The 16,442-nt window shown below is 41.6% G+C and overlaps 1 protein-coding gene across 11 annotated transcripts; it reads left to right on the top strand.

The window, feature by feature from the left end:
• Positions 1 to 828: 828 nt before the first annotated feature.
• LOC125544528 (DNA ligase 6) lies at positions 829 to 16,077 on the top strand. 11 transcript variants are annotated; one of them, XM_048708251.1, is made up of 20 exons: positions 833 to 3,239; positions 3,315 to 3,432; positions 3,534 to 3,615; positions 4,228 to 4,330; positions 4,969 to 5,065; positions 7,677 to 7,779; positions 8,162 to 8,290; positions 9,292 to 9,339; positions 10,478 to 10,575; positions 10,665 to 10,730; positions 11,431 to 11,590; positions 11,701 to 11,808; positions 12,654 to 12,703; positions 13,537 to 13,571; positions 13,675 to 13,733; positions 14,478 to 14,639; positions 14,722 to 14,810; positions 14,879 to 14,978; positions 15,344 to 15,461; positions 15,702 to 16,077. In XM_048708251.1, exons 1-20 carry the CDS (start codon positions 977 to 979, stop codon positions 15,908 to 15,910), a joined length of 4,197 nt encoding a protein of 1,398 aa, XP_048564208.1. In that variant the 5' UTR covers positions 833 to 976; the 3' UTR covers positions 15,911 to 16,077. The 11 variants fall into 11 exon arrangements, 4 of the variants coding, with proteins under 4 accessions (XP_048564212.1, XP_048564210.1, XP_048564208.1 ...); XR_007299542.1 differs by lacking the exon at positions 15,702 to 16,077 and having other exon boundaries at positions 830 to 3,239; positions 14,866 to 14,978; XM_048708252.1 differs by lacking the exon at positions 3,315 to 3,432 and having other exon boundaries at positions 833 to 3,159.
• Positions 16,078 to 16,442: the final 365 nt, after the last annotated feature.

A 16,442-nucleotide genomic window follows, 5' to 3' on the forward strand; every position in this document is an offset into this window, starting at 1 on the left:
AGCCAGAGAGCGAGCAAGGGCAGCGACTGCCGCTGCGTCTTCCTCGACGTCAACTCAACAAGGCAACAACAAGAACCCAATTGTACTCTCATCTGACAATGACGAGTATAAGAAGCACCCGCATTTCGCTCTTATCACCCCATGCGTTCTATTTTCAGTTTAGCCTGTTCACTACTCCCTCCGTCTCAAAATTCATGTCTTAGATTTATCTAGACACGGATGCATCTAACACTAAAATGTGAAATAGATACATCCATTTGTAAACAAATCTAAGACAAGAATTTTGGAACGGAGGGAGTACTATTCTGTCAGGTTCCAGTACGTGTACTCCGTCAGTGCAAACACAAAGAACAGGGGCAATCAAGCATGGCTCCACTGATTCCAATGGCGCAACCCTTCCTTGCCGCTCGCTCCACAGCCCAGACTCGCCGCCGCCGTCGACCTAGCTCTCATGCTTCTTGCGTCGGGCGATACAGTGGGGAACAAGAGGGAGAGAAACTAGGGATTTGGCTGGAGCTGCAATGGGGAACGAGAGGGAGAGATGTGGAGTGCGGGTTCATTACTGGTAAAGGCCAGGGGGTTTCTGCAAAGTCATGCGACGACCGCCTCTGCCAGCGTGGCGCCAGATGTCGCAGCGGGATTGGCTGTGGGATTTTTTGCACATCGGCTGCAAGTTTTTGGATGGCGGAGTAAGGATTTGCAAGTTTGTGGGCCAAAACATCACGGGCGCGACAAGTTCCTGGGCCTGCCGTGCTTTTACCTCTTTCTTTCCCAAAGAGAAAAAAAACACCTGTTGGAAACCGCCGCGGCTCCGAGCCGAACCTTCTTCATGGACCCAGCGGGCCTCCACGGCCCCCCACCCCCCTCTCTCCTCTTGGCTGTCTGCGCGCCAGCGCCACCACCGCACCATGCGCTTCCTCGCCGCCGCCGCCGCCGCCGCCGCCGCGCTCAAACCCTAAACCCTCCACCGAAACCAATGGCGTCCCTCCTCTGCTCCCCCGCCTCAAAATCGCTCTCCGTCACCACCTCCACACTCTTCCTCTCCTCGCTCGCGTCGCTCACCCCCGCCCACACCCATCCCCTCTCCGCCTCCGCCGCCACCCCGCCCGTCCCGGCCTCCGTGCCACCCACCGGCCTCATCCCCAACTCCCGCTTCCTCGTCGACGCCTTCCGCCACGCCGGCGACTTCTCCGTCGCCTACTTCCTCTCCCACTTCCACTCCGACCACTACGCCGGCCTCGGGCCCTCCTGGCGCCGTGGCCTCGTCTTCTGCACCGCTCCCACCGCCCGCCTACTCGCCTCCGTGCTCTCTGTGCCGCCGGAGCTCATCGTCTCCATTGACATTGACGTCCGCATCACCGTTGATGGCTGGGGTGTTGTTGCCGTCGATGCCAACCACTGCCCTGGGGCCGTCCAGTTCCTCTTCACCTCCCCTGGACCAAACCCGGAGAGGTATGTGCACACCGGTGACTTCCGATATACGCACTCCATGAGAAGCAACCCTAATCTGCTGGAATTCGTCGGTGCTGATGCGTTATTCCTGGACACCACATACTGTAACCCCAAATTTACATTTCCTTCTCAAGAGGAGTCACTGGAGTATGTTGTCAACACGATAAAGCAGGTGAAGGAGGAGAGTGGGGCGGCTGGAGAGCGCGTCTTGTGTTTGATCGCTACTTATGTTGTGGGCAAAGAGAGGATTCTGCTGGAGGTTGCAAGGCGCTGCGGGTGCGCGATTCATGTGGATAGTAGAAAGATGGAGATTTTGACAGTATTGGGGTTTGGTGGGGAGAAGGAAGTTTTTACTGAAGACGCTTCAGCAACAGATGTGCATGTCATAGGGTGGAATATTTTGGGGGAGACATGGCCCTATTTTCGGCCGAATTTTGTGAAAATGAAGGAGATCATGGTGGAGAGAGGATACACCAAGGTAGTTGGGTTTGTACCAACCGGATGGATGTACGAGACCAAGAAGGAAAGGTTCGCAGTTAGAGTGAAGGATTCACTCAAGATACATCTTGTACCTTATAGTGAGCACTCGAGCTATGATGAGCTGCGGGACTATGTGAAGTTCTTGCACCCAAAACGGGTAATTCCCACTGTGGGAGTAGATGGTGGGAAGCTTGATGGTAAGGAGGCAATTGCTTTACAGAAACATTTTGTTGGATTGGTGGATGAGACAGCAAACAAACACGAGTTCCTGATGGCATTCAATCGAAGATCGGCACATGCTTCTCTTAGCCATGAGGATGTGTTGGCCAAATGCTGTAGAGAACAAGATGGGGAGGAGTTTGCTTCGTTACCAGAAAACAATTCTGTTTCTGAACTACCAGACAATTTGGAGATTAAGATTACAGAAGGAATGAAGAAAGAACTGTCAGATTTCCTACCCTCATGGGTCAACCAGGACCAGATTCAGGGCCTGTTGATGAGCTCAGGTGGTGATGTTGTTCAATCAGCATCTGCCTTCTTTGAGCGGGAAAGAGATTTCTTTGAAGAAGCAAATGGTTCTAATAATGAAAAGCCTAAGTCAGTGGAAATTCGTACTTCTGATCTTGGATCTTCTGCTGACACAAGTAGTCAGCAGGAAGTTCCTTCGTTTTCACAGAAGCCCATGGAGCATTCTGCCAAGCTCGTAAACTTGACTCCTGTGAGAATGAAGTCGAATCAAACGAAGAAGGAAAGAAAGAGGGGTTCTAGTACTGTAAGCAAGTCAAAAAAGAAAGGAAAATCAACTGCCTCAACAGAAGCTGGTGGACCCAAGCAACCCACAATCACAAACTATTTTGGTAGAGCAACGGCAGCTGCTTCTAAAAGTGAGTCAGCCAATAAAGTAACAGTTGATCCACATCAAAACAATGGGGAGAATAACAACCAGTCAATGGACATTGTGGAATCACACAAGCAGGGAGTAAACCAGCTTCTTCAGATTGTAGATGGCAGCATGTCCAGAGAATCTGCAATTTCCTTGCTTGAGAAGACAAAAGGAGATGTGAATGTAGCAGTTGACATGTTTTACAGTAAAATCCAAAACAATAAAGTACCTGATAGTGACAAGAGTATTGTGCCGCAGAATACACAAAATGAGATGATAGATAAATATGATAACACAAACATGGTCCACAACTCTTCTCAGGCTACTCCAAAGATGCAAAACTTGTATGTACAAACTTCTGTAGCACAAGCAGATTTGATGAATATATCATTGCCAGTTGAAAAGTATCGGCCGATTGAGCATGGTTAGCTACTAGCCGCTGAGAGTTTTTATCACCTTGCTTTGTAGTGAGTCATGCCATGTATGTCCACTTCTGCAGCTTGCTGGACAGCAGGACAGCCTGCGCCATACTTGCATTTGGCTCGCACTTTTGATCTTGTAGAAAGAGAAAAAGGGAAGATCAAAACTACTGCCATGCTTTGCAACATGTTCAGGAGGTTTTCCAATGTTTATCACTTTATAGTTTACCTATCCATGTTGCTGTTGATCATCCACTGAAATGTTCACCATTTTAATATCTTATTACCTTTGAATGCAGTTTGCTTGCCTTATCACCTGATGATGTGCTACCTGCTGTTTATCTATGTACTAACAAAATTTCTCCGGACCATGAAAATGTGGTAACTACAGTAATTGCCGTACTTCGCACTTTCCCCATATCTACTGTTGGTTGCTTCCTTTTAACATCTCAGTTGAAACATTGGAAATTTATACCGAACAAACTCTATATCAATAAAGATAAGTTGATTGCCAAACTTAAGTTATGGAGTATCGACAAATCTTTTTCTTGTCAAATGCTTTCTTTCAAACCCCTCATTTACTGTTTAAATACACATTATCCTATTCTAGCATGAGTAAAATACACTAGAGGTCATAAAAGTATTCCAAGTGTGTCAAGTTGGTCCTAAAAGTTTGAATCGTTCACCGTGGGTCCTAAATGTATGTAAGTCGTTCACCGTGGGTACTAAAAGTATTCCAATTGTGTCAAATAGGTCCTAAAAGTCGCGGGTAAAATACACATATAGGACCCGCGGTGAACGATTTCAAACTTTTAGGACCTACTTGACACACTTAGAATACTTTTAGGACCTCCAGTGTAGTTTACTCTTCTAGCATTGTACTTTAGTCTTCCCTTCCATGTTCATCTTTTTTTTTTTGAAATGCTTTCATTATGCCTAGTCAATTTTCATGACACACCAACACACTAACTCCATTCCTGTTAATGAAGCTAGGAACTAAACATTGGCGGCAGTCTAGTTATATCTGCTATGGAGGAGTCGCTAGGAACGAGCAAATCTAAAATACACGAGATGTACAAAACTTACGGTGATCTTGGTAAGGCTAAAAGTTAAAAGTAGCAATATTGTTGTTTCATATTATTAGTTTGGAGGAAATAGCCTACCGCATGGTCTCATGGCTGTGTCGTTGCGTATCAATCCATTTGACAGGCTTTTGAGAAGTTCCAACATCAGTCTGTAGCTTCATGCATGAGTTATTATTCGTTACTCCCTTTGCTTGGAAATGTAAGGTGCATTTTGTTTGGTTAATACAGGACAGTGACCAACAACTACTCCCTCCGTAAAGAAATATAAGAGCGTTTAGATCACTACTTTAGTGATCCAAATGCTCTTATATTTCTTTACAGAGGGAGTACTCTATTAATATTTGGTTTATGTGATACAAAATCACAATCATGATACTTCTGAATACAAATCTATTGGCACTGAATTTATGGCACGTAATATTACATATCAATTGATTTTGTTGTTGGTCAATGTCTTGTCTTAACCGAACAAAATATTCCTCTTATTTCCGGACGAAGAGAGTAACTACTTTTGGGATGATATTAACTCCTATTATTTGTTATCTATGTTACGCCATTTGTTCTATGGATATAAGCTATTTAATGTTCAAAATATAGTTTTCTTTATTACAGTATATTGTATCAACAGCAGTTGTTGTGTAATTTGTAGGTGATGTTGCCCAAGAATGCCGTCAGAATCAAACACTACTTGCTCCTCCTCGTCCACTCTCAGTTCGGGATGTATATTCTACACTACGAAAGCTAAGGTCTTATTTACAAAAAAAGATATCTTCGTTTGATGTTCATTTTACCTTTATATATCTATTTTACCATAATGATTGGTCAATCGTCCACCTTTCTTTCTACTCAATATTACATGCTACAACAGTTCTTCCCTGAGTATTTTTCGTTCTTGCAACACATACAATTCTTTCCTGGCTGACTAACGACTTGGGTGCCACCTCATCATCTAGGCGCAAGTTGTAGTCATAATGGATAAGGTAGGTCAAGTCAACATTCAAGTTAGTAACTCGAGAGTTGAGTCTCACTTTGTTAAACTAAGATGTTTGGCTTCTTTCATAACCAAAACCTAGGCTTCTGTCCAGTCTGTCACCTGCTCAACCAAAGTTGATAAGTATTCCAGTAACTTGCATGAACCAGCCCCTACTCCCTAATCAGTAATCACTGAGTGAATAGACTGTTGCAGTGCTATAGAGTGGTTTGGGTCTAGTTACTGTGGTGGGACTTGCAGCCATTCTAACCATAATGATATTATCTTGCAAAGAAAAATATTATATGGCAGATGAAATTTTATTTGCTTGAGAATTCTGAAAAAAAAGAACATGTCAAAGTGGTAATTATTCTTGGTTTAAAGGCCATATAGGTCTATATTTTAGAGCCACCAGGATACTCATATCTGCTACCGTATCTCAAAGCTGTTGACTATTGTTTGCGATCTTCAGTATTGTGGAACAACGATACAGAGTAAAATTATTCACCTGCATCTCTAATCGGTGGCGGAGCCAGGAAAAACCAGGAGCCGGGGCGGGCTGCAAGCTAACTAGAAAGACAACAGAAAATAATAGAGAGTATAACTGTACACCTGCATCTCTAGTCAGTGGTGGAGCCAGGAAAAACTAGGAGCCGGGACGGGCTGCAAGCTAACTAGAAAGACAGAAAACCGTAACCGGATACTTGGAACTATAAGTCAAACAACCGATACTGTATTTTCCATACATATAATTTCAATAAAACCTGAAATTAAATATGACAACTATTAGTTGGATAAACAATAGTAGTTATGAATAAAATACTAGGTATCCAAATGCCTGATGAAGCACCAAAAAATAAGACCCACCAAACTAAAAAGTAAAAACTAGCAATTCATAGTGGAGGTGTAAAAACTTATTCACAATAATTTTCGTTACGAAGAAAGTTCCCTGACACCGGCAATAGTAAAGCTAATTCAAGATGAACAACATTAGGGTCTTGTTCTCATGCCGGTGTCAGAGTTCCGGCTGCACAACATTTGCATTCTAAATATTTGCTCTAGGAACCAAAAATCTCCTCATATCAAATATTTTAATAATATAAGATTGAAATTTGGTGATTTAGAATGATTGAACTAACTAACAATGGTTAGGCTAGAGGAGTCGAGAAGAAGTAATACTGATGTGGAGTGAGATTGATTTTTCTTTAATGAACCTGCTCAAAACGTTGGAATCCCCAATTTTCTATATCCGTGCAAATTACAAACAAATATTAAAACCCCCAAATTCAAGGCATGAATTATCATTCCACAAATTTGTGTGTGTGTGCGCGCGCGCGTCCACTATATAAAATCTCCAAATCCAGTTAACCTGAACTTACCTCACCTAATCAGTCGTCGGCACGAATGGCTCATGGCTGGAAGGAGGAGCTGTCAGGTGTCAACTGTCGTCTTTCCTGCTAGGAGGAGCTGCGCCAACGCTGACAAATCATCGGCGGCGTTCTTTGTCTGCAACTATCGAACCGTGGCGGCCAGTCGAACTGCTCAAGGGAGGAGGCGTGAGCAGGCTGCGTTAATTTGTGCGGGCACATTGTTAAATTTTTTTAGGGAATGTGGGCGTATTGTTTTGTAACCAGTCCTCCTACCTCCTCCCTCGACCAGCCATGAGCCTAGGGGCAACCGTATAGGTTAATTAGATGGGCTTAGAAGACCAAGATGGCCCAAGAATAATTTGCCCGGGCAAACGACGGTAGCTTTAGCTAATAATTACATGATGTCACAGCTATGATTGAAGGAACAGCTCGCAGGTGAGCCCAGGCAGCTGTCCTGGCTTGCCGGGTACTGCCTCCGTCACTGTCTCTAATAGAATCCAGGAATCTTTCCGTACATGCACAATATCTTAATTACCCACGGGTTGCTATACATAGATGGCTAAGGTTAAACCTGAGTTACTTTTAATCCGGATTATAATTCCTTTTGTATGGTTAGTATCATATCTGTCGTCTGCTTACAATACAATTTTTGATGATTATACTATCAACCCTATCAATTATTAACATGACGTACATGTCATATCGCATAAGAACCGTCTTGTCAAAGTTCCATAGGCACTTTGTATCCTAGCAACTGATGGTAAATAACCGGTCACTGTAGATTGCATTATTTTCTGTTCAGTTTTGGTCTCATACTTCTGTTTTTTTTAATGTAGTAATAAGCAAATAGTTAAATCTTTGAATATTCTGGCTTTATTTCATGCAATAATCTCACTGTTTTCTTTCAAGATAAATAGATAATAAAATTTAATAATAATCATACTTCGCATGATATCATTTATTGCCACAGGGAAATGATAATCTGTTTAATTTCGTCAGTTTTTATTTTCATTTTAGTGCAATATCAGGTGGTGGGAGTGCTGGGAGGAGAAAAATTCTTGTGTTGCATCTTATTCGGTCTTGCAGAGAAATGGAAATGAAATTTCTTGTTAGAACGCTGGTGAGGCATCCTTCCTTTATGCTTGTAAATTTCTATTTTGCGCCTGAGTCTGTATTGCATATAATAACTGCAGATTATACTTCGATTTTGTGGTTTTGGTCTTCTGTGCTTACTTATCTTCTAATTCATCCTTCTCACATGATGGACAGCTTCCATCCATTCCCACACTTGTTAAATCCTAGTATACAAATGCTATATTAGCAAAAGAAAGCCTCAGTTTCAGTATCTAATTCATTATGTATTTGTTGTTCTCATTATCTTTGTTCATGCTTCCAAGTCTTTGTGAACCTATCTGAATTAGTATGGCAATAACTAATCAATCTTGGATTTTCCTATGTCTACCCTCCTCCCTTTCGTGTGTGTGGGTGTGTTTTACCAACAGGTCCGTAACTTGCGTATTGGCGCTATGATGAAGACAATCTTACCCGCTCTTGCACATGCCATTGTTCTTCATGAAAAATGTTCAACAGGCCCTGTGGTATCCTTGGAGGGTGTAAAATCACAATTGCAGGTTTGTTTAACTAAGCCGAGCCTGTTCTTTTGTTCTGCAAATGATTTTGTTTGAGGGTTTGAGCTTTGCTCATATGGGGCATGGCTTGTCTCCCGGCCTATACTAGGGGGCAGGTGATTTTGAGGCCCCAGATTTGACTTGTGCTCTTGTTAGTACTACTTTTTTTTTTAATGTTAGATGTGACCGTCGCTTGCTAATATTTTGCACACTACCATAGAACCATTACTCCAATCTCATACTTTCCTTCGACATTAGCTTGGTTATGGTAATATAAACTCTTAGTCTCATACTAGGTACTTGAAAAGAGAACATAGCTACGCCACCAAGCATCTAACCATATACTATAATGCTCTAGATCATCACGTTTCTCAGTTCTCTATAGGAACCTTCTGTCAATTCTAGACATGTACTTGGAGGACACACACACGTAGGTATGTGTGCATGTGTCTCTTTTTTGCAATCCTGAAAATACTGCAATATCTATTAATTAGAAGTAAATGAATGCGTCAGCACATTTTAACCATCTGTCCCTTGATGAAGCCAATGCTACACGATATGTACATTACATGTTGTAAGTGGCAAGAGAAAAAACCGGTCTATTTTGCTAAGTGCCCATGTTGAGTATCTTAGGGAAAATTGTATTACTGTTGTCTGTCGTGATTTATTAGGAAAAATACTTGAGGCTTGACGCCAAATTATATATTACTGCTAGAATCTTAATTCTTACCACAGAGCGTGAAAATGGCACCTCCATTCTCTTAGCGACTACAAAGATGTGAAAGTTTGAATTTTTTGTGTCCCTAACTATAAAAATATTTCGGTGAATTGGAGGAAACTTAATTTAATAGCTGGGCTCTAAAATGTTTCTTTTTCTTATTCTTACGAGAACTTCGTGGAGAAAACATGGATTCTTCACTATCCACTTTTGCACATCTTTACTATATAATGATTTGATTTTTTACACTTTCTGAATCAAGAATTCTACCTTCCTCTTTGAGCAGAGCCTTTCAACTGAAGTTACTGAGGCATACAATGTGATTCCTAATATGGTGAGCAATCATTAATGAACTTATTTCATTTGATATATGATGGTACAGACTTTCGTATTTCCTAGCTATTGGTTACATCAATGTTAAATGTGCTGAGTATCTACTATCTAGCTTACATTGCTAGAAAACCTATGTCCTTTCCAAAAGAGCTCTGGTGAGTTTGTCAAGAGAACAATTTTTAACCTTCATCATAGCGCATTAATATTGTAATAGAAAATTGATGTACAACTTGTAATATTAAATTCCCTTCATTTTATGACAGCCCTTTTAAATAGTAATTATGTGGTGTCTATAATATGAACGGCTATAAGTTAATCTATGTGCTTGTGGAAAATGGTGCAAGTGGTGGTTCAAAAGGCACTGATACGGGGACACAGAGACAAGGATACTTACACGGGGACACGGGATCAGCAAGTGTGTGTGTGTGTATAAAGACAAAATGATAACAACAGAGGATACTTAAGATTTGGAACACCATCCCTAAGTTCACCCTCTTCACTGTCAACGCTAGCATTGTTGTTGCTTCCACTCCCAAATGCCATGCTCCCTCTGTTAATCAGCAACAAGTGAACAGCAGGTCTGCAGTAGCAAATCGAGCAAATCAGCAACAGTAGCTAATTTAGGACAGCAGCAATGGCAGGCAATAGCAGCAGCAAATCAACAGCAATAAAGTAACAACAGCAGCACAGTAGCATCAATAACAGGAACGACGGGGAAGAAAGAGGAGGGAGGGAAGAGATGAGGGCAGAGGGCGAGGTATGTTGCTCCGTCGCTCGAGCTTGCTTGCCAACGGAAGAAGAGCAGTAGCAGCCAGTACAGACGGTGGTTGCAATGAGTACAGGAGGCGGTGCGGTCGCTGGAGGCAGAGGCACAGACCAACTCACGGTCGATTTGGTGCTTGTCTGTTGCCTCTCCAGCATAGTTAGGGTTGTAATTGACTGGTATTGGGCTCCCGTATCCCCCTGTGTCCATACTGTATCCCTGCCGTATCACAGTGTTCTTTTTTAGATATAAAAATAGATGGGATTCTCGAGGATAGCCGTATCCATGCTTTTTAGTCCAAAACAGGATGGTTCTTGCTTCAAGCGAGAGATCGCCGTCATTTTTCTAAAGGAACTCCCGCTGGCACTATTTTCAGGATTTGCTCGTTCCCTCTCTTCTTTGTGAAGGCGCTACATTTGCAGCTTCGTCCTTAGCAATGGTACCTGGCACACCTATACCACCTATGCTTGCAAGGTGTGTGCATTTGATGCTGTTTCCAGTACAATTATTTTTAACTGACCTATTTTATATTGTAATCATGGTTTCATTCCTTTTTTTTTCAGAATTACTAATGGGGTCACTCAAGCACTGAAGTTGTTTCATGGTAGAGCATTTACTTGTGAGTACAAGTGAGTACATTGCTCTCTTAAGAGATTCTTTCCTAGCAAACCTACTTTCATGACCAAATGGTTGTTCTTACTGTACATTAACTTTTTATGAATTGCTAAGTACTCCCTCTGTGCCAAATTATAGTGCATATAATATTTTTCAAAAGTCAAACTTTGTAAACTTTGACCAAGTTTATAGAAATTTATCAACATTTACGATACCATTGGATTCATCGTGAAATATATTTTCACTTGTTATATATTGGGTATTGTAAGCATTTTTATTCTATATACTCAGGCAAAGTTTACAAAGTTTGACTTTGAAAAATATCATATGCACTATAATTTGGCAAGGAGGGAGTATAAAACATCGTTTCTAGCTGCACTTTGCTTGAGGTTGGTTAACCGAACTACAAAAATCAAAGCGCCACCAGTTCAAGCATAACCATGGGCTTTGTTTTAAGCATCACGAGAACTGTGGAGCCTGGGCAAAGCAGTTAGGGAGGAGTACTTTCCTATTGTCTTGACACCAGTTGAGTTTGCATAGTTTGTAGGGCCAGTTATGTTGAAATCTGGGTCTGCGATTGCCATAAGCTACAAGCTTAACCACACACACAAAGTCCTCTGACCGCTTTTGTAGTTTCTAAGGGAAACTATTTTAGTTAAGTCCTTAGACATGTCATGCATAACTTATTTCATACTAACTTTCCTTTGCTTTCAGGTATGATGGTCAGCGCGCCCAGATTCACAGATTAACTGATGGATCTGTGCAAATATTTTCAAGGCAAATGAAAGATTCGACTTCCCGATTTCCCGATTTAGTTAACATGATCAAAGAGCTTTGCAACTCAGAGGTGGCCAGCTTTATACTGGATGCTGAAGTAAGTTTGATTCATGAGGATGACCTCTCTATGTGCTATGTTTATAGTAGACCACTCACCACTTACTTACCTTCTAATTGTTTTTGTTATACTTGCGCGTCCAAATCAAGGTTGTGGGAATCGATAGGAATAAAGGAAATAGGCTGATGTCATTCCAAGAATTGTCTTCAAGAGAAAGAGGGAGCAAGAACTCCTCAATTGCAATTCAGAACATAAAGGTGCTATGATTGTTCTGCGATCCACTAAGTTCTGTTACTGCTTTGGACTCATCAGCATTTTGTTTTTGATAGCACCTTTACTTGATTAATGCCTATAACTTTACCAAGAGGTAGTGCGGAGAAATTTCTCTAATTAATTCTTATAATTGAGAGCTTAAGTGGAGTGAGCCTTGGCTCCTTGTCGTCTCTCGGGTTTTGTCGGATTATTTATTGAGGACGGATTTTGTACATGGAAGGGTGGGTACTTGAGTTTAGGGTCAAGAAATTCATATATGTGTCATGTTAGAACATGTGCATCTGCAGAAATTCATGTTCTAACATGATTGATGCACATCTATGACTATGTTGGGAAATTTTGGAAACACACAACACAAGTAGCTAAACTCTAAACTGAAGCAGCCATTGCTTTTCCCACCATTTTTCAGAATGTTGCACTTGGCCACAGATAATGTATGTCCTTTTATTTTGAAGCACTGTTAAGTTTGTAGTTGTCTTTCTGTTTTCCTCATTTCTGGTATCCTTTGCTCAACATATAGTAGCATGTGTGTTACACATTGTCAATGAGACTGTGAGTGGACTATTTTATGCTTTGAACAAATTGAACAAATAATGTACTTTTGTGTTTGCTGTGTTTGGATTTCCTTCTTCATATCTAATCATTTTAATTATCACAGCAAGTTTATTCTATTTTTCTACTACTAATGTTTGGAGTTCCTTCTTCGTAAATAATTATTTAATAATCACAGCAAGTTTATTCCATTTTTTATAATTGCAGTCTATTTATTTTTATCATCATGAATGATAATGATAATACCAAAGTTGATACTATTTTGACCATTCTGCAGGTTGACATCTGTGTGTTTGTTTTTGATATTATGTTCTGCAATGGACAAAGGTAAATGTTGTGAGGCACTTTTGCAGTTTATAGTTCTTTTTTATGAATGGAGTGCCTGTATTTAGGTACATGGTTGAAAAGACTTTTTTTAATAAAGAACATATATTTTGTTGAGTAATCACCCCTGTTCTGTAGCCAGAAATACTCTTTCAATGATTGGCAGCATCCTGTATATCAGCAGAGAGATCTGTTGCTCATATCCTTTTATTCACAGAGTGATTAGTTATCAGTTGAATTTAGTTTGCCTGTCCCACACGTCAACTACAACGGTCTTATGCTTTTAGTTTATCAGTGATGTAATGATATGTAGAAAATGTTAATGTTCTTACACAATTGATGATTCGGAGAACTTAATTGCATACCGGTCATGTCATGTGGGATGCCTAATGGAAATGTTTGCTATAAACTATACTTCGTTTTACCTATGTGTTATACGGATGGTTTATTATTGAGTAAATTGCACTTCGGATCACATATTCTTACCACATTTAACATTAGGTTAAATTGTCCTGTAATACTAGTGCGTCACTCGCGGCTGGGCCTTGCTTGAGTGTGTTGCATGGATGTGGCAGAGGAGTGAGGTGGCCTCCATGTGGCAGTTAACAGGTTGGCCCATGTCACTGAACCGACTCAGGTTTGTTATGCCTGGTCTGGTCTCATCTTGTGATGACAATATCTGGTCCGATTTTTTGCAATGTGGCACAAAGCTGCAACAGTCGTAAAAAGCAAAGTGCAATTGTGTGGAATAGAAATGCCAAAATGCCAACGTACAAGAAACCGACTCTTGATTGTTTAATTCAAAATACAACGAATTTAACTGTGTTTTTCTGCAGGCTATTGGATAACCCACTTCGTCAAAGGAGAAGCTGTATGATTCAGTACCATCTTGAAAACTTGTATAAGTACAATGTGCTTTGTTGAGTAATGCCTCTAAGAATGTCCTCGAACTCTTCCTGCATTTTGCCTTGCAGACATCCATGACCTTTTCCAGGAGAAGCCAGCATACTTGGAGCTAGCTCAGCAGTTAACTGTAAGTTTCATCCTTAAATGAAACACTCTTACTTTTATGGATGTACAAGGTTGTCAGGACTCAAGGGGTAAATACTACACGGGCTAAAGGACACACCCAAAGCCTGAACCAATAGAATACACATCCAAAGTTCAAGGCTTGATAGAGTAATCACAGCATCAGACACAAATAGGCCAATCTCATGGTGGTTATTGCCAGCTTGGGTGATAAACTTGACGCCAGCGATCTGAGTTCACCATCACTACAGAACTAACAACTGTAGAAGCAAACTGCCTGTAATTTTCAATTGATTGTAACTCTGACAGTGTCTGCTCGTACTAGCTAATCTGCTATTACCACCATCGGTGCCATTCCTACATGCACTACTACAATTAAGACGCTGCATCTTTTAATGTCAATGGTAGCTGATATCTTATCTCATCCTTTTCCTTTGTTTCCTTTTAACACTGCTCACTATTTGCGATCAAAATCTATGACACAAAACATGGGGGGGGGGGGGGGGGGGGGGGGATACGAGGATAGGAAAATTCGAGTCCATGGGAATTTGAAGCCAGGTGGCGCAACTGTTCGTCAACTCCTCACACCTAAGTCAGCTGGGGTCACATAGGATACTAACTCACTCTGGTTGAAATTGCAAGATCTGGAGTACCGCTCGTATTATACAATCTTTCTTTCTGTGCTTGCTTGTTTAGAATCTATTCATGCATGTTTGTAACTGCAGATGAATCGATTTCTTCTACGCAGGTTGAAGAAGATGAAGCATCGATAGATAATTCTAGCACTTTACACAGAATGAGCAGCTTTTTTGAAAAAGCATGCCAGTCTTCTTGTGAGGGTATAATGTTGAAGACTCTTGATATTGATGCTGGATACTCTGCTTCCAAGCGTTGTGATTCATGGTTAAAGGTGCAAACTGCTGTTGTATGCTGAAGAAGCGTTTGCCTTAATGTCTCACATTTTTCTGAAACATCTTGCATGACGTTTGCAGGTGAAGCGTGACTATGTGGAAGGCCTAGGTGATAGCCTTGACTTAGTTCCAATCGGTGCATGGTATGGAAATGGACGGAAAGCTGGATGGTAGGTTCTCCGCTTCCAGTTGCATCGAGTCAAATGCTCCCAGCTTATGCTTCAGTTTGTTTTCACAGGTACAGCCCTTTTCTGATGGCATGCTACAACCCTGAATCTGAAGAATTTCAAAGTGTCTGTCGTGTTATGTCTGGTTTCTCAGATGATTTCTATAAGGAGGTATGTTTGAATTGTTATTTTGTTTAATCATGCCACACTTGTCTGTAGTAACCTGGCATCTTTAAGAACACATGCCAGCAGTTGCTTACATGCTTGAATGTGATATTTGCTTTGACAAATTGAAAGTACAAAAGAATGACGAACTGTGAAAATTACATATACCGGAATGATTATGTAGTGATATACAGGATGCGAGAGGCTGACTAGCAATTCTAGTGAGTTTGTTCCTAAAGGGATAAATTATTGCCGTGGCATCTATTAGTTTATATTGTTTTAATTTGAACGCAAAATTGTCCATAATCAGAATTATGTATGTTGCTGTTATCTATGTTTATGCCTTGCATTGCTGGAAATCTGATCTGCAGATGAAGGAGTTTTATTCTGGTGAAAAGATACTGCCCAAGAAACCCGTGTACTACAAAACAGATGAGCAGCCGGAGTTGTGGTTCACTGCTGAACAAGTTTGGGAGATCCAAGGTGCAGGTAAAATGTGAAGCCCTGTCATGAGAACATCTCCATTTGGAAACTACAGCATTGTGCATTAGGGAACCTAACGTGCCAATTCATTCCCGGTGATTCCTCTTTTTTTGTGGGAAATGCCAATTCTTTCCTGGACCAGGCTAATTTTCTTGGGCTTGTACCACGTAGTAGTTCACACAGACCTTGGAGAAATTTACGGATATCTCGCAAGCACGGCATGTCTAATTTCCTTCTTCCTGGCAGATCTCACACTATCCCCTGTCCATCACGCGGCCATCGGTACCGTGCATCCATCGCGCGGTATCTCAGTGAGGATGCCGAGGCACATACGGTGCGTTCCAGATCGGAGTCCAGAGGATTGCAGCACGGCCGCCGACGTTGCTAGCATGTTCAGAGCCCAAACCAGGAAGATGGAGGTCAGCAGCAATGGCCCGGGTGCAAGTCACCAGTGACTAGAGATATCAGCCTCGCGGTGCGTTTTGTTCATGTACATTAGCAGCATAGTGTGAAGCTAACGCCGTAGCAGCTTTTCACCTTTTGTACGTACTGGTACGGTCGTGTAGTGGTACTACTAAACAGAGGCCTTCTAATGCAGTCCATTCTGCTATTTGCCATTCTATACTAGGGTTCCACTGTTCGAGTTGTCACCAAATTCATCGTGCATGGCGAGTAGAATGGGAGGAATCGCGCCAGTTACCAGCTCTGAAATACTCCCTCCGTCACAAAACGTAAGACGTTATTAGTGTGAAAAAACGTCTTGCATTCTGAGACAGGGGTAGTATCAAACCACGAGACTGGAAGATATATTATTTTTTCCTCTTAAAGAGTGTAGTAGCAATACTAGTGCTCTTACAGGTTATTTAATTGATAATACTGATATAAAGCTACAGGGCCCAAGACAATGATCGATTTGGTTGGTTGCTTCGGACAAACTCCTGACAAAAGACGTCAGTTTCATTTCCCCAACTCACTCACGCAGGCGAC

Source organism: Triticum urartu, chromosome 3 (assembly GCF_003073215.2).
Source record: "Triticum urartu cultivar G1812 chromosome 3, Tu2.1, whole genome shotgun sequence".
In the NCBI taxonomy this organism is placed as follows: Eukaryota; Viridiplantae; Streptophyta; class Magnoliopsida; order Poales; family Poaceae; genus Triticum; species Triticum urartu.